Source organism: Zea mays, chromosome 1 (genome assembly GCF_902167145.1).
Source record: "Zea mays cultivar B73 chromosome 1, Zm-B73-REFERENCE-NAM-5.0, whole genome shotgun sequence".
In the NCBI taxonomy this organism is placed as follows: domain Eukaryota; kingdom Viridiplantae; phylum Streptophyta; class Magnoliopsida; order Poales; family Poaceae; genus Zea; species Zea mays.
In genome coordinates, this window is record NC_050096.1 from 1,001,715 (window position 1) to 1,028,167 (window position 26,453).

Consider the following 26,453-nt stretch of genomic DNA (forward strand, 5'->3'; position numbering starts at 1 on the left):
CACTTGTGAGGGGTTGAGTGCAACCCTCGTCCATTGGGACGCCACAACGTGAAGTAGGCAAGCCTTTTACACTTGACCGAACCACGGGATAAAAATCATCGTGTCACCTATCTGTTTCACTTTACCACGATTCTATTCTTTCTAGCACGCCTCTTCACTTATAATATTGCTCTAAGTTTAACACCCATTATGTGAGAGCAATTAAGTGAAGAAGTTCTTTCTTCTCTCGCTTTTTATCCGAACTTAGTTTTGATTTTACTAATCCACTTTAGACCAGGTTTGTTTTTGTTGAGCTGTTTTTACAGGATTACATATTCACCCCCTCTAGGTACTCTCACAACCATGTTGGATCCAACGTATGTGGTAAGTAGAAGGCCAACACGCCAAAGTCTCCTACCAAATTTTATCGGTGGTACACTTCTGTACCCTCGACTCATTAATTATATTTAATACTCGAAGTGACATTCAAACATCCGAAGACTAAAATTTAGTTCGAGCAACCAAACATCCCTTAGGCCATTTCAAGCAACCTTACTTATCCAATCTTCTATTTCAAAGTTCACTATGTAAACAGTACAATACAATCTACAAGGCGACATTTTTTTCACGGTCATATGCACGATCTGCTTGCTAAAACCTTAGTATATTAATCACAAAAGTAATAATATATTTGAACTAGTTGGTCCTACAAGAGTATTGTCTAAAATTATCTTACAATTTAATAAAATATTGGAGAAGTGTATATATCTTTGTAATATGGTTAGAGAGCAAATTAGTTAAATTAATGATCAAAATGACTATTAAGGGCACATACAGACACAGTGTATGTACCAGTCGTATTTATTCAAGCCTTTTTTACGAAAACACCTCCGTTTGTTTCGTCGTCTGATGAAGCGATGAGCACGGGCTCGTGCTCACAACTAGCAGCACCACCAGAAGCCACGGTTGTCCAGGTCAATATTATAAGTGATATATAATGACAGTTTGTGTTATCCTTCACAAATTTTAAACTATGTAGACAATATAAATAGACAAACCACTATATAATATGTTTGTTTGTGTTGTCTATATACGTTTTCTAATATATATACAGACATCAATTGTTTGTGGGCTGTAAACACAGCAGTCAGCTAAGTGTGGCGGTGATGATTGCGATGACGATTATTAATCCATTGCCAGCCGGTTCGTTGACCGCCACGTCACCGTCGTCGTCTTCCTTGCGTCCGTCCGTCCGTCCTCTCCATCAATTGCAATTGGTTGGAAGGTTGGAGAGATTTGATTTGCTGGTTGTACTACTGTCGAACCCCAGCCCGTCCGTACCCTACGCATCTTCCTCTCCCATCCATCCACTCTTTGCTTCATCGATCCCCACTGCTGTGCTGTGCTGTGCTGCGTAGCTTATCCGAGGGGACAGGTGAGGGAGTCGAGGGGGACGGCGCATGAAAGAAAGAGACCGAGGGGGAGGCGGCGAGAGCGAGAAGGCACCGCCGACGGCGAGACCTAGGATGCAGACAAGGCCAAATCCACATCGATGGAGCCAAGCCCGATGGCCGTTGGTGTTGGCGGCCCAAAGAGGAGGTGGACGCGCAGTCGGAGGCGGAGGTGCGTATGCCCATCGTCGCCATCTAGCTGCGCCTCCTTATATGCCCCTCCGGCTCCGATTAGCTTACCTCCATCGATCTCCCCACCATGGACGCCAACGCCAATGCCCTCGGCATGGACGCTATCACCAACGAAACCGTCGACCTGGTTCGTTTCACTTCGCACAGCTCCGTTCCATTCCCACTCCTTTAATTTGCTTTTCAAAGTTCAAATTTACTACCGATGGCGATGATGGTACCAATGTCATTCGCCGTCACAGGAGCATGTCCCTGTGGAGGAGGTCTTCGAGCATCTCAAATGCACCCGCGACGGCCTAACCTCCGCCGCTGCCCAGGATAGGATCGACGCCTTTGGCTACAACAAGCTGGAAGAGAAGCAGGTGCCTAGCTGCTCTGCTAACATGACATGGCATCCGTCTAGCTAGTCAACCTTCTTTCGTTCACTTAGACTGACACCACCGCTGACCAACTAATCAGTAGTCACTAATTCACTATGCAGGAAAGCAAAGTGCTCAAGTTCCTGGGCTTCATGTGGAACCCCCTTTCCTGGGTCATGGAGGCAGCAGCCATAATGGCTATCGCCCTTGCTCATGGCGGCAGAGATGTTAGGGGAAAGGTAATCATCCATCCCACACACTCATTCACCAGACACAGACAATTCACAGTCCCTCTTTCCCCACTATGCATCCTAAGTAATCATCTATATCTATCTTCACGCAGCCAATGGGGATAGACTACCATGACTTTGTCGGAATTATGTTACTGCTCATTATCAATTCCACCATTAGCTTCATAGAGGAAAACAATGCCGGGAATGCTGCTGCTGCGCTTATGGCCCGCCTCGCACCAAAATCCAAGGTAAGCCCCACACCCTACTTACCACTCCTTTTTCTTCTCAATACTGCTTTTCATCATGTTACACTCATTTTCTAGGTTTTACGTGATGGAACCTGGAGTGAAATGGACGCATCTTTGTTGGTGCCCGGTGACATAATCAGCATTAAACTTGGAGACATCATTCCGGCAGATGCGCGTCTTCTCGAGGGAGATCCGCTGAAAATTGACCAGGTCTTTCTTGTGTCTCAATCATAGTGTTCTTGGTAGAGCGGAAAAAAAAATATTCTGATATGAAAATTACATGAGACACTAAAACACATAAGGGATTATACTTTGCAGTCTGCACTTACGGGAGAATCGCTACCTGTAACCAAACAACCTGGTGACGGGATCTACTCTGGTTCAACCTGTAAGCAAGGTGAAATAGAAGCAGTTGTTATTGCCACTGGAATCCATACTTTCTTCGGAAAAGCAGCTCATCTGGTTGAGTCAACCACTCATGTTGGCCACTTTCAGAAGGTTAGTCTTCAGCAACCAGTGTCTCTTTTCTTAGTCTCATCTTATTTCTACCATACCTCTTGAAAACTTATATTTCACCTGATCTACATGGTTCAGTTCTATTTTGCAATCTATTATTTTGTTGCTGAATCTGCGATCTTGGTTGCATTTAATGGATGTCTTTCAGGTTCTCACATCAATTGGAAACTTCTGCATTTGCTCAATTGCTGCTGGAATGACTATTGAGTTAATCGTGATGTACGCTATTCATGCAAGAGAATACCGTCAGATTGTTGATAACCTCCTAGTGCTTCTTATCGGAGGAATTCCAATTGCCATGCCCACGGTTCTCTCTGTCACTATGGCTATTGGATCACACAAACTAGCACAGCAGGTTCTGTCGGAATTCTCTGGTGGAAGAGTTTAACTAGGCAGCTATGTTCTTTGCTTTAGCCTTCCCCCCATTTTGGTGGTTTGCAGGGTGCCATTACCAAGAGGATGACTGCCATAGAAGAAATGGCTGGAATGGATGTCCTTTGCAGTGACAAAACAGGAACTCTGACACTCAACAAACTAAGCGTTGACAAGAATTTAATTGAGGTAAAACATATTATTCTTTTACCGTTGAAGGTAGCTGTAGTTATTTTTTATATAATGGTGACACATCAAGGAAAAAAACATGGATTTAAGGCTAACCTTCTGCACTAATGATTCTTTCTTGTTTTGCCCATGTATTTACATATCACCAGTTCCAAGCCTATTACTTCTCATTGTTTCATGCTTACCACCTGCATAGCTCTCATCTTCAAATATGCTCTTTTCATTCCCCCCACTTCTGTAGTGACTACTGAGTTAAGTACATAAAACATCTATTTTTTAAAAAGTACATAAAACATCTTCATGCAGAGCTCTGAAATGGCTCCTTTTACGCTGTGTGCAGTAAACCAATCCTGTCTTCTTTAATTGCTGCCAGAACATGACTATGAGCATATTGTTTATTTTTTATCCATGCTTGTATTAATTAATAATACTAGTAATTGTAAAGCATGTAACATCTCCGTAGGTTTTTGCTCGAGGCATGGAGAAGGATGACGTTGTCTTAATGGCCGCAAGAGCTTCTAGACTAGAGAATCAAGATGCTATTGATTTTGCTATTGTTTCAATGTTGCCAGATCCGAAAGAGGTAAAAATCATAATTTCATATTTATTTTAGTTTTGGCATGTTCAGATGATAGCTGGCATTTTGCTTCGTTTCAATTAGGGAAGGAGTTAAACACTCCGGTCCAATCATAAATATAGGTTCACAAAATGATTCCATATCATTTCAATAACCGGTCCAGTTTACTTGTTCTAGACATCATTAAATTAGTACTTTAATACTGTATCAAATGCACATGTTTGACCATTAATTTATTAAAATATATTGGTAAAAGGATGATAATGGCATAAGATCTTGCGGTGACTTGTTTATTGATATCATTTTCATGTAAAAAAGCTGACTACTTTTACGTTTGCTAATGATCAAAGTTTGGAAACTTTGGCTGCACACATTCTTGGACAATATCTCTGTACGTTCTATTAACAGTACATTCATATTATTTCCTTGCTAATTAGGATCTAGCAGCTTTCAACTGATAACACATGATTTCACAGCTGGAGGTAGAATCAGTTACACGCCTATCTCAATTTCACGGTTCATAGCACTTGCCTGTTCATGGATTTCACCCAACGAGCAATATTATTGGCATCTTTTGCTTCTTTTCAATTTAATTTACATCTCTATTTTATTTTCTCCTGTCTGCTGCTAGGCGCGTGCCGGCATTCAAGAAGTTCATTTCCTCCCATTCAATCCAACTGACAAGAGAACAGCACTTACATACTTAGACGCTAGGGGTAAAATGCACAGGGTTAGCAAAGGCGCTCCTGAACAGGTATATACATTGCATGTTCGATTCCTTTATAAAATGCTACCTGAAATAAAGTGCAGAAGGCATAGTATGGAGACTATTTGAAAAGCACAGTAGCCAAATATGGTAATATCTATAGCAAAGCTTCAATATATGTTGAGATGAATTGTGCATGAAACTTATTTGGTGCATTTTATCTTCTTGGGCTACTACCGCCATAACAAAAACAACTGAAGGAATATGAATTCCTTATTGCACATTCTTAATGTATATGTGGAGGCCACCCACCTAGTCTTGAACCTGGGCAGTTCATGTGAGTATGTGGCTAAAGGGTTCATGACTCCCCTCTCTTAAGATAAAACTATGAGATGTCTATTGTCTTCTCCCTGTGGTCATTTTTTGGTGTAGGTGTATCAACTGTAATGATAACTTTTCAGTACTAGTTTATGTGTATTTTGTTTGCCTCTATCAATCTAATTCTGCATCTTTTCAACTAAAGTCAATTTTATTTGTGCTCCTTAATTCATCACTTTTTGGTATTTGCTTCGTTGAAATGAATATAAGTGAGCAATATCACTGGATGCAGTCGCATCATTGATACTCCAGTATACCTATATTTCATCAAATATTCAAATGCTCTTGCAGATCCTGAACCTAGCATCGAACAAGTCTGAGATTGAAAGGAAGGTCCATCATTCTATTGGCAATTATGCAGAGAGAGGGCTACGATCGCTTGCTGTTGCCTATCAGGTGGTAACCAACTAGTATACTATGGCATGCTTGTCTATATACAAGCAAAACCTTACTAAATTTATTCATCGTAAAGGAAGTACCTGAAGGGACTAAGGAAAGTTCTGGTGGGCCTTGGCAATTTATTGGTCTTCTCCCACTCTTTGATCCTCCTCGCCATGACAGTGCTGAAACTATACGCAGAGCTCTTGACCTTGGAGTCAGTGTAAAAATGATTACAGGTGTCTCTTTTTACGCACTATTTAATATCTGCTTAATGGCAAGGAGTTGCTTAATTTTGTAGTTAGAACTTTTTTTTCTCGAACGCGTAGGAGAGCTGCGCATCATTATATTAAGAGAGGAAAAGTCCAAAGTGGATCGAAATACAAGACCAAACCCTCAAGCCTCCACTCCAGCACCCCTAAGGGGGGGAGCCTGACGGGCTCTACTAGACCTTATTTAAAGTGACAATAATTCCAAAACTGTTTAAATGTTTCGCTCCCGCCTTACTCCAACTGATCAATTCATCTAGAAACAACCTCTTAGTCAAACTAATGGAAGGGCTCACTCCATCAAAAACAGCCCTATTATGAGAGAGCCATAAGCACCAAGCTCCAAGGATAATGACACTATTGAAACCCCTCCTCTTGCACCTATGCACTCTTTTAGAGATCTTTTCCCACCACACAGCAAATGACTGTTCAGCAGCAATAGGAGTGAGGTTGATAATGGACTGGTATTTCCCTTGGACTCGCTGTCCTCTGTAGCTGGGAGCAGTCAATTAGAACACTTTACTGTAATTGACCTAAAGTGGTAATCAGGGAGAGTTGTATGTGAGGAATAATAGTGTATCGGTGCAGTTCTGCAATTGTAATGGGAGAACATGGTGGCTCACTTGCGTGTATGGCCCACAGGGAAACAGTGAAAAAGTCCTTTTTTTTACAGGAGCTTAGGGACCTGAGATTGTTGTGTCATGGCCCTTGGATGATTGCTGGTGATTTCAACATGATTTATAAAGCTGAAGATAAGAATAATACTAACATAAACCGAGTTATGATGGGAAGATTTCGTAGCTTCATCAATGATCTTGCTCTAAGTGAGCTTCCTTTAATTGGTCGGAAATTCACTTGGTCTAGTCAGCAGAATCCCCCAACCCTAGTGAAACTTGATAGAGTTTTATGCACACTGGACTGGGTGGATTTGTTTCCAAATTCCTTACTTCAGAGTTCTGCCTCCAATGACTCAGACCACTGCCCCCTCCTTTTGGGCCTGAATGACAATAGTATGGCAGGAAGGCGCAGGTTTCATTTTGAGTCCTTTTGGCCTAAGTTTGAGGGATTTCTGGAGGCTGTTTCGTTGGCCTGGCATTCTGTTCCAGCTGTGCAGTGTCCTTTTGCAACGTTGAACTCTAAACTGAAAGCTACTGCTCGTGGGCTGCAGGCTTGGAGTGCTAAAAAGATTGGGCATATTTCAGCCTCTTTAGCCCTTGCTCGTGTTCTCCTGCACCAGTTGGAAATTGTTCAAGACAGTCGTGGTCTTTCCCCAGCTGAGCTATGGTTTCTCTTATGCCTTAAGAAACATTCCCTTGCTCTGTCTTCACTTCAAAGGACAATTGCCAGGCTTCGTTCCAGAATTGGGTGGCTGCGTGAGGGTGATGCTAATACTAAATTATTCCACATGCATTCAAGATTCCGCAAGAAGAAGAATTTTGTTCCTAAATTAATCTCTAATGGTGCTGTCCTAACCAGCCATGATGCCAAAGCTGATCTGGTCAACGAATTCTATGGCAATCTTTTGGGACAATGCAGCGATAGAGAGCAAACTATCTCTCTGGAAAGTTTGGGAATTCCTTGTCATGATCTGTCAGCCTTAGATGCACCATTCACTGAGAAAGAGGTATGGGACACAATTTTGCACCTTCCTTCGGACAAGGCTCCAGGGCCAGATGGGTTCACAGGAAAATTCTATAGAGTCTGCTGGGAGATTATTAAGGCTGATGTTATGGCTGTTTTCTCGGCGGTTGGGAGCAGAAGGTTCGCTAATTTTCAGATCCTTAATACTGCTTATATCACCCTTATTCCAAAGTTTGAGGGGGCCGATCAAGTTAAAAATTTCAGACCTATCAGTTTAGTTCATAGTGTTGCAAAATTGCTCACTAAACTTCTCGCTAATCGTTTGGCTGGAAGACTTCATGATATGGTTTCTCCTAACCAAAGTGCTTTTATTAAAGGCCGCTTCATTCAGGATAATTATATGTTGGTGCAGCAAACCACCCGCTACCTCCATCAACAGAAGCAACCTAGGATGCTTCTAAAGCTTGATATCTCAAAGGCCTTTGATTCAGTCTCATGGCCCTTCCTCCTGGAAGTCTTGCAACATTTGGGTTTTGGCCAAGTATGGAGAGATATTATTAGTGGCTTGCTATGGACTTCCTCATCTCAGGTGTTACTTAATGGGTTACCTGGACAACCTATTCTTCATCGTCGTGGTCTCCGGCAGGGGATCCTCTGTCTCCTTTTCTGTTCATCTTGGTCATGGATACTCTGGGCTTCTTGATTAATAAGGCCGCACAGGATGGACTGCTGCAGCCCCTTGCTCCTCGGGCATTGCAACACCGGGTTTCTCTCTATGCGGATGATGTGGTGATCTTTCTTCGGCCGGCAGCCATGGATATCAATGTTATTCTAGATTGTCTTCAGCTGTTTGGAGATGCTTCGGGTTTACGAACGAATGTTCAGAAAAGCAGTGTGTACCCTATTAGATGTGGAGATCAGGACCTTGCTTTGCTGCAGAACATGTTGCCTTGTGAGTTAGCTGAATTCCCTTGCCGCTATCTGGGTTTACCGCTTACCATTAAAAAGCTTTCAAAAATCCAAGTACAACCCATCATTGATAAGATTGCAAATCAACTCTCCGGATGGAAGGCTGAGTTATTGACTAAAGCTGGTCGTAAGGTGCACGTCCAGCATGTTCTCACAGGGATGGTGATCTACTTGGCCATGGCTGTTGACCTTCCAGCTTGGGCCCTTAAAGCCATTGATCAGATTCGTCGAGGCTTTCTGTGGCGAGGTCGAAGAGATGTAAAAGGTGGTCACTGTCACGTGGCTTGGGGAATTGTTTGTAGGCCTCGCGAATTGGGTGGTCTAGGCATTTCCAGCATGAAAGAACTTGCTTGGTCTCTTAGAATGAGATGGCTTTGGCTGGCTAAAACTGAGCCATCTCGCCCGTGGGCCTCTCTTGCTATCCAGGTTCCTAAAAAGGTAAAAGATTTCTTCTCCATGGCTATGCAAACTGAGCTTGGTAATGGGGCTACAACCTTTTTCTGGACCGATAGGTGGTTATCGGGTCACAGAATTGCAGAGTTAGCCCCTCGATTATTTGGGATCATCCCTAAGAGACGGGTTAGCAAGAGAACAGTGGTGGATGCTATCTCTAATCAGAGCTGGATTTCTGACATTCAAGGAGCTCTTTCGGTTGGAATTATCAATGAATTTCTCATTTTGTGGGATTTAATTGACTCAATTGTTTTAAGACCTCAAGTTGAAGACAAACATTTCTTCCGTCTAGCTGCAAACGGAAAGTTCTCCTCAAAGGAAGCATATAGGGGTTTCTTTTTGGGATCTTCTGAGTTTGAGCCTTTTCATAGAATATGGAAATCTTGGGCTCCCCCAAAAACCAAGTTTTTTATGTGGTTGGTCGCTCACAGGAAGGTTTGGACGGCAGACAGGCTGCAGAAAAGAGGTATGGACCATCCAGAGAGATGTCCACTATGTGACCAGGATCAAGAAACCTTGGACCATATGTTGATTGGATGTGTTTTTGCTCGTGAATTCTGGTTTAAATTGCTTCTTCAAGTGAACCTGCAGTTTCTTGCCTCCCAATCTGAGGATAGTGCTTTTCTTGAATGGTGGAGAATGTTATGTATCAAAGTCACTGGAATTGCAAGGGATGGCCTCAATTCTCTAGTCATTCTGGGAGTTTGGACCTTATGGAAGCAACGCAATGGATGTGTTTTTGACAATAAGAACCCCAGTATTGCTGATGCTATTAGAAGAGTTGAGTTGGAGGTTCACCTATGGGAGATGGCTGGTGCAAAAAAACTGTCTTTGCTCACCGCCCCCATTCCAGGCATCCCTGCTAGTTAGCTAGCATTGTGGTTATTTGTGTTAGGTTCTTCTTTAGACATGGATGGGTTTCTGTATGCCTGTTACTGGCCGCCATAGGCGCCTCTTTTGTTTTCTTCTGTAATTGTCCTTCTTCTTTAATATAATATCGCGCAGTTCTCCTGCGCTTTCGAGAAAAAAAAACTACCAACTTGCTATTTTTTTTGCTTCATTCCCGCACATCATTGTGAAGTTGCCCCTTCAAATCCTTTTCAGGTGATCAGTTGGCTATAGCTAAGGAGACTGGCCGGAGACTAGGAATGGGCACAAACATGTATCCTTCTTCATCATTGCTGGGTGACAAAAAAGGTGACATCGCAGTTCTACCAGTGGACGAATTGATTGAGCAAGCGGATGGATTTGCTGGAGTTTTCCCAGGTGACCATTAACTATCTGTTTGTATCGTGGTGTTTCTTGCTCTAATTTGTTTCGTTTCACAGAGCACAAATACGAGATTGTGCAGAGGTTGCAAGCCAGAAAGCACATATGTGGGATGACTGGAGATGGAGTTAATGATGCACCTGCTTTGAAGATAGCAGATATTGGTATTGCTGTGGCTGATGCTACTGATGCTGCTCGAGGTGCTTCTGACATAGTTCTGACGGAACCTGGATTGAGTGTCATCATCAGTGCTGTACTAACCAGTCGGGCAATTTTCCAAAGAATGAAGAATTATACTGTAAGTTCAAGTTTAATTACAATGCATGCGCACATTTCATTATACTTTGCTGTGATGATGGGGAGATGGTGCATTGGTACAACCTAATTTAATTTTCTTTGTTACTTGTGGGTTGTTCTCTATTTATGATCTGTATTTCTTGTTCATAAAACGAAACATGTACAATTGATTTAATTTGAATTTTCCAATGTAGAAATGCAAAGCCGATATCACTATTTGGTACCGCCTGATCCCACTCCCATCTGTTTGGGCCATAAGACTTTGTGTTGCAGAAAACAAATTCACTATTGTGTTAAAAAAAGAAAATAAATTCACTATTTATTTTTTGTTGTCCGGTAAGTATCTTTGTATTTTCAATCCATGTCCCATCAACCCAGAAGTTTCACCCAGGAGACATTGAATCCCGATTCAAGGATGGAATGCTAAGGGGCAATATGGGTTGCTTATTTAGTCTCATATCATTATTTTATTAGCGACAATTTAGTGCCTTTCAAGTGCTATGAAGGGCATGAGACTGATGTTTACTTCTTGAAGAGATATTTTTTTTTCTTCTCATATTGTTCAGAAAGCTATTTCATTCTAGTAAAAAGGGGTGCTGAATGTTCTTTTTTTTTGGCAGATATATGCTGTATCTATAACCATACGTATTGTGGTAAGTTTGTTTCACTAACCCTACACACAACCTACGCTGTTCATCTGTTTTACCTAGTTAGTACATGGTCAAGTTTGTTATTTACATTACATATGGGTACGTATAACTTTTTAGCCAATCCTTTGAGGAAATAAGATGAGCCGAATCTTCTTGTGTGTACAGCTTGGGTTTTTGCTCTTGGCATGCTTTTGGAAGTTTGACTTCCCTCCGATGCTTGTTCTTGTGATAGCTATTCTTAATGATGGTAAGAATACTGTGCTTGCTGCATCCACAAGAGAAGATTATTTGGTTAACCACGACAATGCCTGCCTCAGGAACTATTATGACTATATCCAAAGACAAGGTGAGGCCATCTCCCCATCCGGACAGTTGGAAGCTAGCAGAGATATTTGCAACTGGAGTGATCATTGGGGCGTATTTGGCTGTAACCACGGTGCTGTTCTTTTGGGTAATTTACAAGACGGAGTTTTTTGTGGTAAGTTAGTACCAAGCAAATGTTTGTTGTTGTTGTAAGGCGTGCGTGTGATGTGCTGCATATGTCATTTGCAGAGGGTTTTCCACGTTAGAACAATGAATAGAAAAAAGATCGAAGAAACAGGAGACCAGAATCTACTTGCCGACAACATGGAGATGCTGGCCTCTGCAGTGTACCTTCAAGTGAGCACCATTAGCCAGGCGTTGATATTTGTGACGAGGTCGAGGGGTTGGTCCTTCATGGAGAGGCCTGGCCTGCTGCTGATGGCCGCATTCGTGATAGCTCAGCTGGTGAGTAGTCCAGTAGTATTAAAGTGCGCAAGCAATGCAACTGCATTGGAAATGTATAATTAAAGGCTTACGCATGCATATGGCAGATCGCGTCTGTGCTTGCTGCCATGGTGAGCTGGGAGCTTGCTGGCATCAAAGGCATCGGGTGGCGTTGGACCGGCGTGATCTGGCTGTACAACTTGGTTGTGTACCTGCTGCTGGACCCGATCAAGTTCGCGGTGCGGTACGGGCTGAGCGGCAAGGCCTGGAACCTGGTGATCGACCACAAGGTGGCCTTCACGAACCGCAAGGACTTTGGGAAGGAGGCCCGGGAGGCGGCATGGGCGCACGAGCAGCGCACACTGCATGGGCTGGAGAGCGCCGGGACCCCTGGGGAGAAAGCGGCGTCGGTGGAGCTGGGGCAGATGGCGGAGGACGCCCGGCGGCGCGCGGAGATCGCCAGGCTGCGGGAGCTGCACACCCTCAAGGGCAAGGTGGAATCGGTGGTGAAGCTCAAAGGGCTGGACCTGGAGGACATCAACAACCAGCACTACACGGTGTAAGTGTAACCGCCGTGATTGATTCGTCATAGCCTCCTTATCTTAGAGAGAGGGATATAAAGTAATAATTGGATGCAATAACCATCTGATTGGTTGCCCCCACTATCTTGTCCTAAACTATCACATGCGTTGATTTTATCTTAAACTTCTGTTTGGTTCTTTGTACGTGAAAGACGTAAGTTGCATATCATTTTTGTTGCACCCGTAGATAGGAAACAAATCATTTTCTGTTTGATATAAAGTAGTAATTGGATCGTTAGTAACCGGTCTGATTTGCTGAACTATCACATGTGTTAACTTTATCTAAGCTCTTGTTTAGTTCTTTTCACGTGGAAGACGTAAGTTGCATAAAGTAAATGCAAAACAAATTATTTTTGTTGCACCCGTAGACACGCTACAGCCATCCAATCAGGCTGTAATTGATTGCTATATTCGACTCTCTCTAGGCTCTACATAAAATTATCTTTTACTTTTTTTTTCCCTGATCGCAATACACTACGCAGTGAAGTAGTATTTTATTTTATTATATTCCTCAATCAGTTCGTCTTTCTTTTCTTTCCTTTTTCTTTTTGATGGCATACCAGCTAGTAGTTAGTGCTGTCATGGCTGTTATGATAAAACTAGACCTGTTGTTTTCGTGCCAGCAGGTCCGGTCGTACTGGTGATACTGATGACCAACTATGAAGTATTTAAATGCTATAAAGTTAATAGTTAGCTGCTAAAATTAGCTAAAGATATTTTAATAATCTATCTAATAGTTCAGTTATCAGCTACTTTTAATAAATTAGATAATAGTTAGCTAGCTATCCCTTCCGTCCATAAATGTTGATCGTTCTTACTTTTTAAGGAAGTCAAACATTTTTAACTTTAACCACATTTATATAAAAACTATTAATATTTAGAGTATATAATTAGTACCATTAGATAGAATTTTGAATTTGAAAATACAAATGTTGTTAATATATTCTATAAATCTAGTCAATCTTATGAAAGTTTGACCCATACGAAATAACATAGCGACAAATCAAACATTTATGGACGTGGGAAGTATTTATTAGCTAACTAATTTTAATAGTAATTTTTAGCTAACTAATTATTAGCTCAAACACCCCTGGTATCGTACTGTACCGCAGTGGTCAGTGACTTGGCATTGCCAGTACCCGTAGAGTACTCTTGGATTGGATGGATGAAACGGAGTTATTTGAGATTGTAATAATCTCGTCGCGCGGCTTCGTCACTTTGTTACTCCGCAGCCGCGCATCGCCAGTATGGTATTCTCGAGCTCACATCGTTGCCAGATAGGGACAGTTATTCCCCCGTCCTCTGTTACCTTCCATTAGCTAAGGTAAAAGTCAAAATTGTCCCTGCTGTTTACACGAGGCCGGTGAAAACCTAACTCCCCCTGACTCCTCTCTTCTTCCACTGGGCTCTCCTTTTGCGCCGCCACTACTCTGTGCTCGCACTCCTCCTCCTCCGAGAGCACGATTCCTCCAATGGCTACTCCGGCAAGAGGCAAGAAACGGCTCGTCGTCGACGTCGATCTCGAGCTCGACAGTGAGGTCGAAGTGGCTTCCGCCTTCAGCCGACTGTCTGTTTCAGTCGTTGCCAAGCGTTCTTCGAGCACTCCACCAGCAAGCAGCGCACCACCGGCAAGCAGCGCACCACCACAAGGTTGCGGCTTCGAGCACTGCACCGGCAAGCAGCGCACCACCAGCAAGGAGTGGACCAGCGGCAAGGAACTCACCTGCGCGGCCACATCAGGTACCTGTTTCTGTAGTCATGGAGCAGTGATTTTTGTAGAGTATTGTTTTTTTATCCAAACTGTTTTTATCCAAACTGTCTAGCGACCATTAGTGCTAGAAACAGAGGGGGCGAGTGGCTGTAATTGTTAACTGGTTTCTGTCGAACAGAGCTCACAGACGGCGTCAATCAGTGCTCGGCACCTCGTTCAGTGTCGGTAAGGGTTGAACTAAGTTCAATAATATGCAGTACTATGTTGAAATCCAATAGCAATTTTTGTGGTTTCGCAGATTACCCGATTTGAAACAGTTCGTAGTGACCTCGCCCAAGCCATTACAAAGATGCGTGTAGTTGGGAAGGAGTTGAAAGATTTGGCTGGAGACGAGATTATGGATTCGCCAGATACGGCCAAAGAGGTGTCAGTGAACTTCGCAATGTGGCGCGTGTATGAGCTTGCTCAGTCACTTGAGGACGAAGCACAGCGTTTAGAAGATCTCGAAGCTGGTCCGTCGCCACCATTATCTGAATGGTTCAACAACCAATTTGCTGAAGATGAACATATGGGTGGTGGGGAATGGGCACTGGATGATGTCAGTTCTGAAGAGCTTTCGGATCGTCAGATGAAGTAGAGTAATATGGGTGTTGTTTAACGGCACTAGATCAAACTCAATCACTGAGTCTGGCATAACCTCCAAAACAGCTTCTCTCCATCTAAATAGTAATTTGAAGTTGTCCTCCCATGTTCCATACAACTCTCTAAGGGCCTTCTCTTTACCTTTCCACACTGTATCATAAGAAATTGTGCAATTGTGCTGCTCTTGCAAGGTATTTTGCAATTCTTTAGCTCTCATATGTGGTTTCTTCGTAAGGAATGGCATTGCTAGGGAAGCAACCCATGAGCTGGTGGGTGTTGTTGTTTTTCGACGACCACTAGAAGTGCATGTGTGCTTATCCACGATAACTGTAACCTGCAAACAATATAAAATTCATTGTGAGCTTCCCAAATTTCATTTAGGATCCAAAGTAGAAACAATGTGTGATACAACATTACTCACAACGACTGTGGGAGACCCGGCATTTTGTAGCCTTGCATTGATTCTCCATGGACAATCACCTCCTTTGCAATAAGCTCGATATCTAAAAGGTGAGCTTGACTCAATCCCTAACTCAAACTCATTATTAATTGCATATTGCCTCATAGCCAGTCTAAATTCTTTCATATCCTTGTACAAACTCCCAATCTTCATTATTGGATTAGATCTGTTGCACTCAAATACCCTTTCTTGTGGTATGCAATCAGTGCAGGGCAATTCAGCAGTTTCATCATTAAATTCATCGCTTTGGCGGACAGTCTCTTGCCTTTCAGTAGTTTCACGTTCATCTTCAGCTAACAATCCTAACCGATCATACATCACTGACTCAGAGGCAGTCTCTTGTTCTCCTTCTTCCTCCCATCTATCATCAATTTGTATTGCCCCCCAATCAATTTCTAATACCTGCAAACATCCAATTAAGAGAGCTATGAAGTACTCGGCTCAGATGCATCAAAAAATAAACTGTTGGACAATATCTTGCTGGATATTTCTATCAAACCTCCATTCTCTGTTCATCCCCTAACAGAAAATCTTGGGGATCCGACAAATCCGAGCTCCTAACAGGTAGATCCACTCTTTGCACAGGAGAAACCATGGGGAGGCAAGGTGGTGGCGAGGACAGCTGTCCGGTGGCAGGGGGTGGCGCGGAAATCTGGCTGCTGGCAGAAAATGGCGCGGACATCTCGCTGGTGGCAGGGGGTGGCGCAGAAAGCTGCTGGCAGACGGCAGCGCTCGCAGATGGAAGCAGGAGAATGGAGGTTTGCGCGAGCACCTGGTGGCGAGTCCCCCTGCTGGCAGACGGCAGCGCTCGCAGATGGAAGCAGGAGAATGGAGGTTTGCGCGAGCACCTGGTGGCGCAGCAGACGGCGGCGCGCAGCAGACAGCAGACGGCGGCGCGCGCAGCAGACAGCAGACGACGGCGCGCACACCTGGAGTTCTCTCGCGAATGAGTAAGTCCGGCTGCCAACTCGCTGCCAACCGAGCGCAACAACACCGTAGGGGTAGATTAGTCCGAAGGGGAACACAACCGGCATTAAGATTTGAAAAACATACGTTAACAGAGGGCGGCGGAATAACTGTCCCTATCTGGCGAGGATGTGAGCTCGAGAATACCATACTAGCGATGCGCGGCTGCGGAGTAACAAAGTGGCGAAGCCGCGCGACGAGATTATTACAATCTCAAATAACTCGGATGAAACGAGGGTAATGGCATGGCCGTGACGGTGACGTGACGGGACGCCAAGGGAGACACGGCAGCCCAACCCATTTCCGTCCCTGTCTCTGTCTCTCTCCGTGTGAATGTGTGATGTGTCGCCGTCCCGTTCCGTCCGCCCCTGCGGTGCGGGTGCTTTCTCCAGCGACAGCGACAGCGAGAGGGGAGGGGAACCAGCAAGCTCCTCCTCCTCTACCCCTCGCCTCGGCGGTGCCAACAGGCAGGCAGGCAGGTCGTCCGCGCCAGATCTATCTGTCCCTTCCTCTTGTAGTTGCAGGCAGACGCGCCATGCGGATGCGGGTGCTTCCCGCGTCCTGGTCATCTTCCTCCGCCAAGCATAGCAGCGGCAGCTCCGAGTCGCAGGAGCACCCTTCTTCCTCCTCTGCTACGGCCGCGGTGTACCTCAACATCTACGACATCTCCCCCCTCAACCACTACCTCTACTGGTTCGGACTCGGCATCTTCCACTCCGGGATCCAAGGTATTCCTTCCTATCTAGTACTATACTACCCGAATAACATATGAAGCACATAATAACAATTTCTTTTTCATGAGAAAGAAAGAAATTCAGTTCACTTTTCCCTTCACTTGCAGTTTCCACCCTTCCACAACAAGACTCTTAGCTCTACCGTAGCTATTACATTTAGATTAGCTATGCTATGCTGCCTACTTTATTACTGTACCTGACGGTGCGATTTCTGTCCCTCCCCTGCCGTTCCCTTATTACACTAACTATATAACCCAAAAATAATGCAATTCTAGGCTTCAACCAAGTAATTCCTTTTTCAAGTTCCACTAAATTTCTAGGAAATAGTATTATTGCTTTTTGTATCTTCAAATAGCTTTTCTATTAAAAATATATCCGGTATCATAAATGCTTGTATTTTTTTTATGTAAACTTGGTCAAACATAAAATTGTTTGACTTCTTTAAAAGTCAGAATCACACACACACACACACAAAGTTTGCAGATTGCAGGAATCCACCATCTGACACTTTCAAACAATTTGTATTTCACAGTCCATGGCATGGAGTATGGCTTTGGAGCTCATGAATACCCCACCAGCGGAGTCTTCCAAGTAGAACCCAAAAGCTGCCCCGGGTTTATCTTCAGGCGCTCTGTGTGTGTGGGTGTAACTCACATGTCCCGTTCCCAAGTCCGCACTTCCATAGAGGATCTCGCCGAGGATTATCATGGGGACACTTATCATTTGATTCTCAAGAACTGCAATCATTTCACAGCAGATGTCTGCGAGCGTTTGACCGGGAAGCCAGTACCTGGATGGGTGAATCGACTCGCCAGATTAGGTCCCATATCATTTCACAATCAATCTGTTGCTCCTTGATGCTGATTCATTCTCAACTCCTTCAGCCGTCATCCTGTTGGAATTGCAGGTTCCTTCTTCAATTGTGTATTGCCTGACAGCATCAAGGTTTCAGCAGTCAGAGATGTAAATGCACATCCAGATTTTTCTGGTACTCTACCTACACCCAGTTTAACTACTTGTACCTTCACATTCACATCACATGGTTGGAATTTGACCTTACAGAATCCTGTACCACTTTATTAAAGATTGAGACAGACATTGCTTCCAACAGTAGAGTGGTCTGCGTCGCATAAGTGGCTGTATTTAGCTAAAAAAAGATAAAGCAAATTATCTTATGTTTATATGGTCTTGCATTTCAATGAAGACATTGAAACAACCTTGAATTGTTTAAAACTTATATTATGTAGCCTGCCAACACAGAATTGTTAGGAAATTATCTGATATGTCTCATCTTTTCTTGAAAGTAAGAAGGACAGACCTGGTGCAGTGGTGAGAGCCGTCTTATTGAGTCAATCGGGTTGCGGATTCAAAGCAGCCTTTTTGCATTTGCGGAAAAGGCCCTTCCCAGACCCGACTCATGTAGGAGCCTCTGGCACTAGGTCTGCCCATCTTTTCTTGGAAATGGAAAGACCAAGTTTCAGATGTGTTCCTTTTCACATCTGAAAGGGTGTCAACAAAAGTTGATATGCTTCATCCATCTTCCCATTCTGAACATGATGCTCATTGCTTGTCTCCGACTCCTCTGCAAACCATGAATTCCATCACTGCTCCTGAAATTTCGCTGGGCCTTCGTTTGTTGGTATTGCTGCAGATGATGGCTTGGGGTCCAATGCCTCGATCCTTGAGGGAAGTGATGACGATGATTTAGACCAACTCCTAAGAACACCTAACAGCGACACTGTGTCTTCAAGGGACAAGACATTAACTCCTGGCAGGGATAGTCTCTAATTGTTCTCCTTTGATAGCAAAATAGAGGCAAGTGCTTTGATGTTCACGTCTCATGGTGGTATGGGGTTGGCCTGATCATATCATCATCTGCTGTCAAAATTTGGTGGCGCGCTAGTCTGGGGTGATGAAGGATTGTTTGATATTGTTGCTATTATCAGTTGTTGAGGTTGATATAGCTGCCTATAGTGTTAATGTGATCATACTTTGTTGTGGTATTATCATGTGGCGAAGGCCAAGTTAACCAGCATGTCATGGTTGTTTGTGTGCGCCGGTGTTTGTAGTGTGGCATATTGTCTGAGTAAGTAGAGGGTTTGGCTAGTCATCTCACGTGACCTTTCCTTTGAAACGATGATGGTGTGTATAAGTGATTTCTTCTGTACAAAAATTATTGACAGAGTTTGAAATGGTTTTCCAGATATATTATTTGTGATCTGAACTCAGGCATGGACTCGCACGTAACCTATCCTCTACTGGAGCGAATACCGTTCCCGTTCAGTAACACACACATAGTTTAAAAAGCCATTTATTTATGCATGCCGCTGATTTCAGCTATCAATTACAATACAAGCTATATTACGTAAGATAGTGTTTAAAAGTTATGAATAGATAGTTTGGCTTTACACGTGGATGATAATCCAGAAAACCTTTTTCTGGATTTTAGGCTGTTCGTAACCCCTACAACAATGATCCGTATCAGCTCCGGTAAATTTAGCGGAGGCCTCCGGACGGTTTCTCCATCGCCCGCTATCGCGTCGCCTTTGACTTTTCTCCGACGGTAAATTTATTCGTCACGCCGTCGGCCGCATATAGGACTGTCTACGGATCTGAGTGAGCATCTCTCGGGCGGAATCGCCGAGCCGACGCAGCTTCGCCACCAGCTCCGCGGCGTTCGACGCCGGGCACCGCCGTGCGCACGGCAGCGAACTTCCTCTGCTCGCACTGATGCTGCCGCTACACATCCTCCTGCGCTCCTTCGACGAACCGCTCGAACCACCATGGTGGCCGCGGCGTTCGACGTCGGCCACCACCGTGCGCAGGGCGGCGACTGCCCGTGCTCCACCTTCGGCCCAGCGGACACTGGCAGACAACGACGACATCACGCCCTTCTATGTTGTTGCCTCCTCCGGCGGACGTACTCCTGCGCTCCTTCTCCGACGAACCATGGCGCTCGACCACCGATATGAAGACAACAACTCTCCTGTTCGACGAAATGTCTCCAAAGCAAAATAGAGATCAACTATGTTTTTTTTGTCCAATAAGAGTTTATGTTACAAAACATACTTAGATAGCATTTTCTTCGGAAAAGAAATATTACCAATGTCGATTACATAATGTAATTATTTTCACCAGTCCATAATTCAATTTCGATTGCGTGTTCGATAAGGAAAATATTTACAGTACAAATGTCTGGTAACTTATTTGGCTAAATATGAAGAAGAGTAATTTCACCATAAAATGAATATATATTATGTAGCATATTTTAATTTCGTAATATACGAACAATTTTGTAGAAACGATGTATATTGTAAAATCAGGTACATAGGACCGATTTTAGGGGATAATGCTGGAAATGAAGAAGATATAGAGAACAAAATCTTTTAGAGTGTGTCGTAAAAGACAAAATATTTTTTTATGGAACGAAATTTAGAGAACATTGTTGAGATAGGGTCGAAAACGAGCCGAGCTGCTCGGCTCGTCTACTCACCGAGCTGTAAAAGGAGGCTCGACTCGCGAGCTGCACCTTGAAACTAATATTGCATTATATAGTGAATTAATAGTCTATAAATGTAAAATAAATAATCATAACACAACATTATAAATAATCTAAATTATACTTGTTATATATCCATCATTAAAGACTAAAAACAAGTCAAATATCTATAAAATTATTCAATATTCATCATTATTATATAGGTTGATTAATTTTGTGCAGCTCGCGAGCCAAAGCGGCTCGGCTGCTCGTTGATTCAACAAGCTCGAAAATCTGACTCGCGAGGATAGCTTGACGGCCACTGACACGTGGACCCACCTACCTCCTCGTGTTGTTCTCCGTCTCCCTTGCCGCGTGTCGTCTTCCCTTGGGGAAAGGAAAAGGGGAAGTTCTCGCCAGCGTGCTGCCTTGCAAGCTGCTAACTAGAATAGGAATCCGACGTCGCCCCCGCCCCCCCCTGTGAAAATTCGTGATGCGGAGAACAGCTACCGCCGCCCTCGTCCTCGTCCCCCTCCTCGCTGCGGCGGTACAGACCTCCGCCCTGCCTTTCATCGTCCTGCACGGTAGGATTCTCCTCTCCTCTCCTCTCCCAGGCAGCAACAAGCTGGATAATAGTGGATATTATATGATTCTATCTATCCTGCTGACGGATTGAAACTGGAACCGTGGCAGGGATTGGGGACCAGTGCGTCAACCATGGCGTTGCCAAGTTCACTAAACTTCTCGCCGATTGGTCCGGCTCCGACGGCTACTGCCTGTACTCGCCAACTCCATCTCCTCATCCTCATCCCGTTACCTGGCCGCTCTGATTGCCGCCATCCTTGCTCTATTATGGAATAACTGCTTTGCTTTCCCCAGAGAGATTGGCAGAGGAACATGGGACTCTTGGGTCATGCCTCTTCAACAACAGGTCTTCATCGATCCTCTACACATTCTTTTCATCCTTGTTATAAATTAAATGTTCATAGGTTGGTTCAGTAACACATTTGATCATGTCCGCAGGCTGATATAATCTGCAACAAGGTCACCACCCCAACCGATTTGCGCTGTTTGATGAGTTGTTCAAAACTACACTCTGCCACTTTTGATTTTTTTTCCAGGTCAAGGAAATGAAACAACTGAGAGGTGGCTACAACATAGTTGGTCTGTCTCAGGTATGCTCATGTGCTGCTGTCCTGTTCACGGTTTTTAAGTACCCAAGCTATCTCATATGACCTCTACTACTACATCCTCTTGTTGTCCTTTGCCATAGTCTTAAAAATGCAGGCTGTTTTTTCATGCTCGTAGGAATTTCGCTACCTTCATTCTGCTGTGCTTCGTTTTGCTTTACATATTACAATAACTCTTTGAGATACTTCCTCTGTTCACCGAAGAGGGAGGGAGGGAGGGAGGGAATGATTTATTAGCTAAACCTTTATTACTTTTTTTTTGTTTAATTTGTTCTGTAGTTGATGCAGGTCATGCAGCTACTATACTAAAACCCTGCCTCATCTTTGTGTCCTCATAGGGGAACTTGATTGGTCGAGCAGTGGTTGAGTACTGTGATGATGGACCGCCGGTGAGTTTTCCTAAATTAGAAATATCAAATTAGTAATAAACTACCAACCCAATATATGTAATCTTGGCCAGCTGGGATGGTTCTTAGTCTGTCTTGTATGCACTTTAATTGGTACTGGTTTTCTATGCAATAAGTTATGATCCAGATCGCACCTGGCAGGTCAAGAATTTCATCTCTCTAGGAGGTCCTCATGCTGGTACCGCTTCAGTGCCTCTTTGTGGTGTAAGTTAATCTCATCAGTCATTATTTCCAATCACTATGTGGTTTTTTAATGCCATGTTTTGACTAATAATTCGATGATATGGTGACAAGTTTGTGTAGTATAATAGATGGTTAAATATGCTTTCATGCATTTGTTTGATGACTTATACACTTAGTAAAAATTAAGGAAAATATATTGGCTGAGACTAACACCATTATTGTTTAAATGTACTTGTCTTTTAACATCCGCATATTCTATGGCAGCCTGTATGATTCAGTTGATATCTGTATATTATATATGCAGTCTGGATTTTTTTGCATTATTGTTGATGCTCTGATCAAATTGGAGATCTACTCAGACTATGTGCAGGTTTGAATGCATTGGCTTAAATCGAACTTGATTTTTTTGTCATGGTAAACACTTTATTATTTTTTTTTAAAAAAAAATCACGCGATAACTTGAGGCATGGTGAATTACAGGAACATCTTGCACCTAGTGGCTACCTCAAAATCCCAACTGTGAGTATAACGAGGAATGCACCTTTTATGTAGTTTCGTTGACATGACATGCTACTCTATTATTCTTATGGATGTACTTTTGAGTTTGCTTATCATACTGGTCAGTATACTGGTAATGCATACTTTACAGGCCATAGTAATCACATTTGTAGGTTGTTCTCAATGGTAGAGGTGGCTCGAGGATAACCTGGTGTTTAGCTAATCAGTTTCGATGTACCAATGATGATGCTTACAAATGCTTAGCTTCATAGTGCTGAATAACTAGTTTGGTCATTTTCTTGAATAATTAATTGATTATTAGTACAATTAAATTTGTCATGTAATATAGTTTCATAGTATATGAGAATGTTTCTGGTGCACGAAGTTTGTCTAACTAAAAGTATGTATCAGGATATGGCAGATTATCTGAAGAGTTGTAGGTTTCTTCCAAAACTTAACAATGAAATTCCAGATAAAAGAAATGCCACCTACAAGGAAAGATTCAGTAGCTTAGAGAATTTGGTTCTGATTATGGTAAGCTTGACATGGTCTGAATCCAAAATCGATTGAATTCTTTTGACCTATCTTAATATATGTATGTATGTATGTATGTTATTTGCAGTTTCAGGATGATGCAGTCCTGATACCACGAGAAACGGCATGGTTTGGTTACTACCCTGATGGAGCCTTTGATCCAGTTCTACCACCTCAGAAGGTAGAATTGATTCATGCACGTGAGTTGGGTCCTCCTCCATGTGTGCTCTGCTTACAATGGCAAGCTCTGTGTGTGCAGACGAAACTGTATGAGGAAGACTGGATTGGTTTGAAGACACTGGATGAAGCAGGGCGGGTGAAGTTTGTGTCTGTGCCGGGAGGTCATCTTGGTATCTCCAAAGGTGACATGAAGAAGTACATTGTGCCTTACCTGACAAACAAAAAGGCATCGGTGACGGTTTCTGATTTGCTAGTTGCCATTTGGCACGCTGTGCTTGGGCTGGCACTGGCAGAGGGTGATGACGCTGTTTTGATTTGATGCATGGGCTTCCGACAGTGGCTTGGATTGTTACGCTGCCTCTGCTTGGTTGGCTTGGCACTCAGTCACAAATAAGATTCATCTCATCTCATATTCTGTTCTGTTGGAAGGCCCTTTGATTCATGGTCACAGAAATAACAGAATGCATGCATGCATGCATCCAACTAGCTAGCTAGCTTATAGTCGGAGACAATCTGTGCGGTGCAGCTAGTTAATTATCTATCTATACAGGGCAGGCCCATGCCATGAGTATTGTTGATGATGACTATGTTGTGGTGGACGTGGACGACAGAGCTATGGTTCCTGCTGCTTCCTCTCTCGGTTGCTCCCCTGCTGCATCTTCGTCTACAATCCTTTTCCAAAACCAGTGGGTCCTCCAGACCTGTTCCATCTGCTCCATGGGCAGCTGCTTGGTCTCCGGCAGGAAGAAATACACGAAGAGCGTCATGACGCACACCCAGCCGCCGAAGAGGAAGAAGGTGCCGAACTTGAGGTGGCACAGCATCGCCAGGAAGGTCTGGCCGATGAGGAAGGTGACGAAGAAGATGACGGCGATGACGACGCTCTGCCCCGCCGACCTGATCTCCAGCGGGCAGATCTCGGTGGGCACCAGGTAGGTGAGAGGGCCCCAGGACCAGGCGAAGCCCGCGACGAAGACGCACATGATGACGAGCACCAGGTACGCGTACTCCTTCTCCATCCCTCCGTGCTCCTGGAACTTGGCGGCCAGCACCGCTCCCACCATGGCCTGCGACAGGATCATCTGCACGCCGCCCACCAGGAAGAGCTTCCGGCGGCCGAACCTGTCCACGACCACCATGGCCACCACGTTGGCGGCCGTGGCGCAGACGCGCGTGACCACGGCCGACATGAGGGACGCGCTCTCCTTGAGCCCGATGGTCCGGAACATGACCGGCGCGTAGAAGTTGATGACGTTGATGCCGGTGACCTGGTTGAAGAAGGGTACGAGGAGAGCTATGACCAGCTGCGGCCTGTACTTGCGCCTCAGTATGGTGCGGAAGGGACGCCCTGTGGTGGTCGTCCTGGTCGCGGACACGAGATCGTCGAGCTCTTTCTGGACCCTGGTGGTGCCACGCAGCCTCTGGAGGAGCAGCCTTGCCTCGTCGACGTTGTTGCTGCCGCCGCGGCGTTGGATGATGAAGCTGGGCGTCTCGGGCAGGTAGATGGCGCCGACGGTGAGGAACGCGGCCGGCACGGCGGCCAGGGACAGAGAGATCCTCCAGCCCCATCCACCTGCTATCTTCTCCACGCCGTAGTTGATGAGGTTGGCGATGAGGATGCCGATGCTGATGCAGAGCTCGAAGCCGTTGTTGATGGCGCCACGGTACTGCGGTGGCGCCATCTCTGAGAGGTACAGCGGGATGGACTGGTTTGTGAATCCGAGGCCTACTCCAAGGAGTATCCTGTTGAGTAGGAGCATGTATACGTTGACGGCTGCCCCGCCGAAGACGGAGCCGATGACGAAGACGGTGCCTCCGATAAGTATGGAGGTGCGGCGGCCGAACCTCCTGGTGACGGAGGAGGCGAAGAGCGTGGCGACGAGGCCGGCGATGTAGAGGGAGGAGGTGAAGACGGTGAGAAGCTCGCTGTCGAAGCGGCAGTAGTTGCTCACGTCCTTGTCTCCTTTCATCTGGTGGTACACGTCCGGGAAGAACTTTCTAAGGAACGACTCCATGGAGGTAACCCCACCTGCGGTTTTAATTTTAATTAATTTTATATAACTAAGGAGCAAGACTAGTGTCAACCAAAGGCAAGCATTCATGCAAAGTGCATGAATCAACTGCAAGCAAGATTTTAGACTTTCATTCGACAAGGCAAATAAATATAGCCAGACCAGACCAGACAGACCCACGAAAATAAATAAATAAATAAATAAATAAATAAATAAATAATGGTTGTGGAAACAATTAATACCAGCTAGCTAGCTACTAGTACGTGGGCCGGATGGGAGTACTATAGAGGAGAGGAGTTAGAGGCATTGAACAGCCAGCACATCACAGACTGACACTACATACCGGGCGGTGCTATAGCAAGCAAGCAGCTTGATGAACTAGCACATGCACAGCACAACTCTATTAATTAATTAATTAATTAATTAATTAATATAATCTGAGTTTCACAAGACGACATGAGAAGGGGAATGTAAATCTAGCACTACTGTAGTAGTAGTAGTAGAGAGAGAGACCTGAGATGCCGAGGTCGTAGCCGAAGAGGATGCCGCCGCTACCGGCTACGATGCAGGAGAGCACCACGAAGGACGTCACGCGGCCACCGTAGTCGGCGCCGGCAGGGGCTTCCACGAAGCCACCTATCGCCATGGCGGCGCCAACAAGCTCTGCTGCTGCTGCCGCCGCCGGCCGCCTCCTGAGATCGATCTCAAGCTCGCTCGCTCAGTGTCTCTGTGTGAGGAAGAAGATATGGTTGGGCCCTGTGGTCAGGGCAGAGGGCACCCAAGCAGAAAGAAGCAGAGATGCGAATGGGGTGGATCTGGGTTACATACAGCAGCAGGCTTATAGTTCTCTCTCTCTCTCTTCCCCTATTTATTGGAGCTGGAGGTAGGGAGGCGCTTCCTTTCTCTGATCATACTCTCATCAGTTAACCGAGCACAGACTCCAGCTGGTGCGCAATGTCGCAAAAGCAAATCCTTTCCTGTCCAAGTAACGGTACATGAGCTGCAGGCGTCAGTCTCCTGGGCGGCGCGCGGTCAGTCTCTTGTCTTCATTCCCTCTCTCCTGGATA

At 44.6% G+C, this 26,453-nt stretch overlaps 5 protein-coding genes across 6 annotated transcripts; 4 read left to right on the forward strand and 1 right to left on the reverse strand.

Moving 5' to 3' along the window:
• The first annotated feature begins 1,191 nt into the window (after positions 1-1,191).
• On the forward strand, positions 1,192-12,534 carry LOC100383860 (uncharacterized). Its single transcript, NM_001362173.1, has 19 exons — positions 1,192-1,749; positions 1,862-1,981; positions 2,101-2,217; positions 2,322-2,459; positions 2,535-2,669; positions 2,778-2,957; positions 3,124-3,330; positions 3,417-3,536; positions 4,000-4,119; positions 4,745-4,867; positions 5,489-5,593; positions 5,670-5,814; positions 9,952-10,113; positions 10,176-10,414; positions 11,034-11,066; positions 11,229-11,310; positions 11,381-11,541; positions 11,616-11,831; positions 11,918-12,534. The coding sequence occupies exons 1-19, from the start codon at positions 1,690-1,692 to the stop codon at positions 12,371-12,373; spliced, it is 2,919 nt and encodes a 972-aa protein (NP_001349102.1). The 5' UTR covers positions 1,192-1,689; the 3' UTR covers positions 12,374-12,534.
• Positions 12,535-12,751: 217 nt separating this feature from the next.
• LOC103630355 (uncharacterized) lies at positions 12,752-15,123 on the forward strand. The gene is made up of 3 exons (XM_008651419.3): positions 12,752-14,131; positions 14,281-14,327; positions 14,401-15,123. Exons 1-3 carry the CDS (start codon positions 13,864-13,866, stop codon positions 14,737-14,739), a joined length of 654 nt encoding a protein of 217 aa, XP_008649641.1. The 5' UTR covers positions 12,752-13,863; the 3' UTR covers positions 14,740-15,123.
• An 870-nt stretch (positions 15,124-15,993) lies between these two features.
• On the forward strand, positions 15,994-19,132 carry LOC100216975 (uncharacterized). 2 transcript variants are annotated; one of them, XM_020547107.3, is made up of 5 exons: positions 15,994-16,898; positions 17,437-17,724; positions 17,812-17,892; positions 18,213-18,343; positions 18,556-19,132. In XM_020547107.3, exons 1-4 carry the CDS (start codon positions 16,511-16,513, stop codon positions 18,341-18,343), a joined length of 888 nt encoding a protein of 295 aa, XP_020402696.1. In that variant the 5' UTR covers positions 15,994-16,510; the 3' UTR covers positions 18,556-19,132.
• Positions 19,133-20,785: 1,653 nt separating this feature from the next.
• On the forward strand, positions 20,786-23,851 carry LOC100193420 (uncharacterized). The gene is made up of 12 exons (NM_001245917.1): positions 20,786-20,966; positions 21,076-21,160; positions 21,262-21,313; positions 21,406-21,426; positions 21,504-21,557; positions 21,911-21,961; positions 22,121-22,183; positions 22,467-22,532; positions 22,643-22,681; positions 23,072-23,194; positions 23,283-23,375; positions 23,454-23,851. Exons 1-12 carry the CDS (start codon positions 20,876-20,878, stop codon positions 23,691-23,693), a joined length of 978 nt encoding a protein of 325 aa, NP_001232846.1. The 5' UTR covers positions 20,786-20,875; the 3' UTR covers positions 23,694-23,851.
• Positions 23,794-26,352, reverse strand: LOC100283177 (hexose carrier protein HEX6). Its single transcript, NM_001156079.2, has 2 exons — positions 25,900-26,352; positions 23,794-25,403 (listed from the first exon to the last, which is right to left on the reverse strand). Exons 1-2 carry the CDS (start codon positions 26,030-26,032, stop codon positions 23,959-23,961), a joined length of 1,578 nt encoding a protein of 525 aa, NP_001149551.1. The 5' UTR covers positions 26,033-26,352; the 3' UTR covers positions 23,794-23,958.
• Positions 26,353-26,453: the final 101 nt, after the last annotated feature.

What these genes read in the sequence shown, in the direction of transcription:
- LOC103630355 (XM_008651419.3), top strand. Translation starts at nt 13,864, where the DNA reads ATGGCTACTCCGGCAAGAGGCAAGAAACGGCTCGTCGTCGACGTCGAT. An exon ending in CACCTGCGCGGCCACATCAG is followed by an intron (nt 14,132 to 14,280) that starts GTACCTGTTTCT and finishes TCTGTCGAACAG; the next exon opens with AGCTCACAGACGGCGTCAAT. An exon ending in CGGCACCTCGTTCAGTGTCG is followed by an intron (nt 14,328 to 14,400) that starts GTAAGGGTTGAA and finishes GTGGTTTCGCAG; the next exon opens with ATTACCCGATTTGAAACAGT.
- LOC100283177 (NM_001156079.2), bottom strand. Translation starts at nt 26,032, where the DNA reads ATGGCGATAGGTGGCTTCGTGGAAGCCCCTGCCGGCGCCGACTACGGT. An exon ending in CTACGACCTCGGCATCTCAG is followed by an intron (nt 25,404 to 25,899) that starts GTCTCTCTCTCT and finishes TTAAAACCGCAG; the next exon opens with GTGGGGTTACCTCCATGGAG.
- LOC100216975 (XM_020547107.3), top strand. Translation starts at nt 16,511, where the DNA reads ATGTGTCGCCGTCCCGTTCCGTCCGCCCCTGCGGTGCGGGTGCTTTCT. An exon ending in CTTCCACTCCGGGATCCAAG is followed by an intron (nt 16,899 to 17,436) that starts GTATTCCTTCCT and finishes TGTATTTCACAG; the next exon opens with TCCATGGCATGGAGTATGGC. An exon ending in TGCACATCCAGATTTTTCTG is followed by an intron (nt 17,893 to 18,212) that starts GTACTCTACCTA and finishes CTTGAAAGTAAG; the next exon opens with AAGGACAGACCTGGTGCAGT.
- LOC100383860 (NM_001362173.1), top strand. Translation starts at nt 1,690, where the DNA reads ATGGACGCCAACGCCAATGCCCTCGGCATGGACGCTATCACCAACGAA. An exon ending in CACACAAACTAGCACAGCAG is followed by an intron (nt 3,331 to 3,416) that starts GTTCTGTCGGAA and finishes GGTGGTTTGCAG; the next exon opens with GGTGCCATTACCAAGAGGAT. An exon ending in CTATAACCATACGTATTGTG is followed by an intron (nt 11,067 to 11,228) that starts GTAAGTTTGTTT and finishes TTGTGTGTACAG; the next exon opens with CTTGGGTTTTTGCTCTTGGC.
- LOC100193420 (NM_001245917.1), top strand. Translation starts at nt 20,876, where the DNA reads ATGCGGAGAACAGCTACCGCCGCCCTCGTCCTCGTCCCCCTCCTCGCT. An exon ending in CTGATATAATCTGCAACAAG is followed by an intron (nt 21,427 to 21,503) that starts GTCACCACCCCA and finishes TTTTTTTTCCAG; the next exon opens with GTCAAGGAAATGAAACAACT. An exon ending in GCTACCTCAAAATCCCAACT is followed by an intron (nt 22,682 to 23,071) that starts GTGAGTATAACG and finishes AGTATGTATCAG; the next exon opens with GATATGGCAGATTATCTGAA.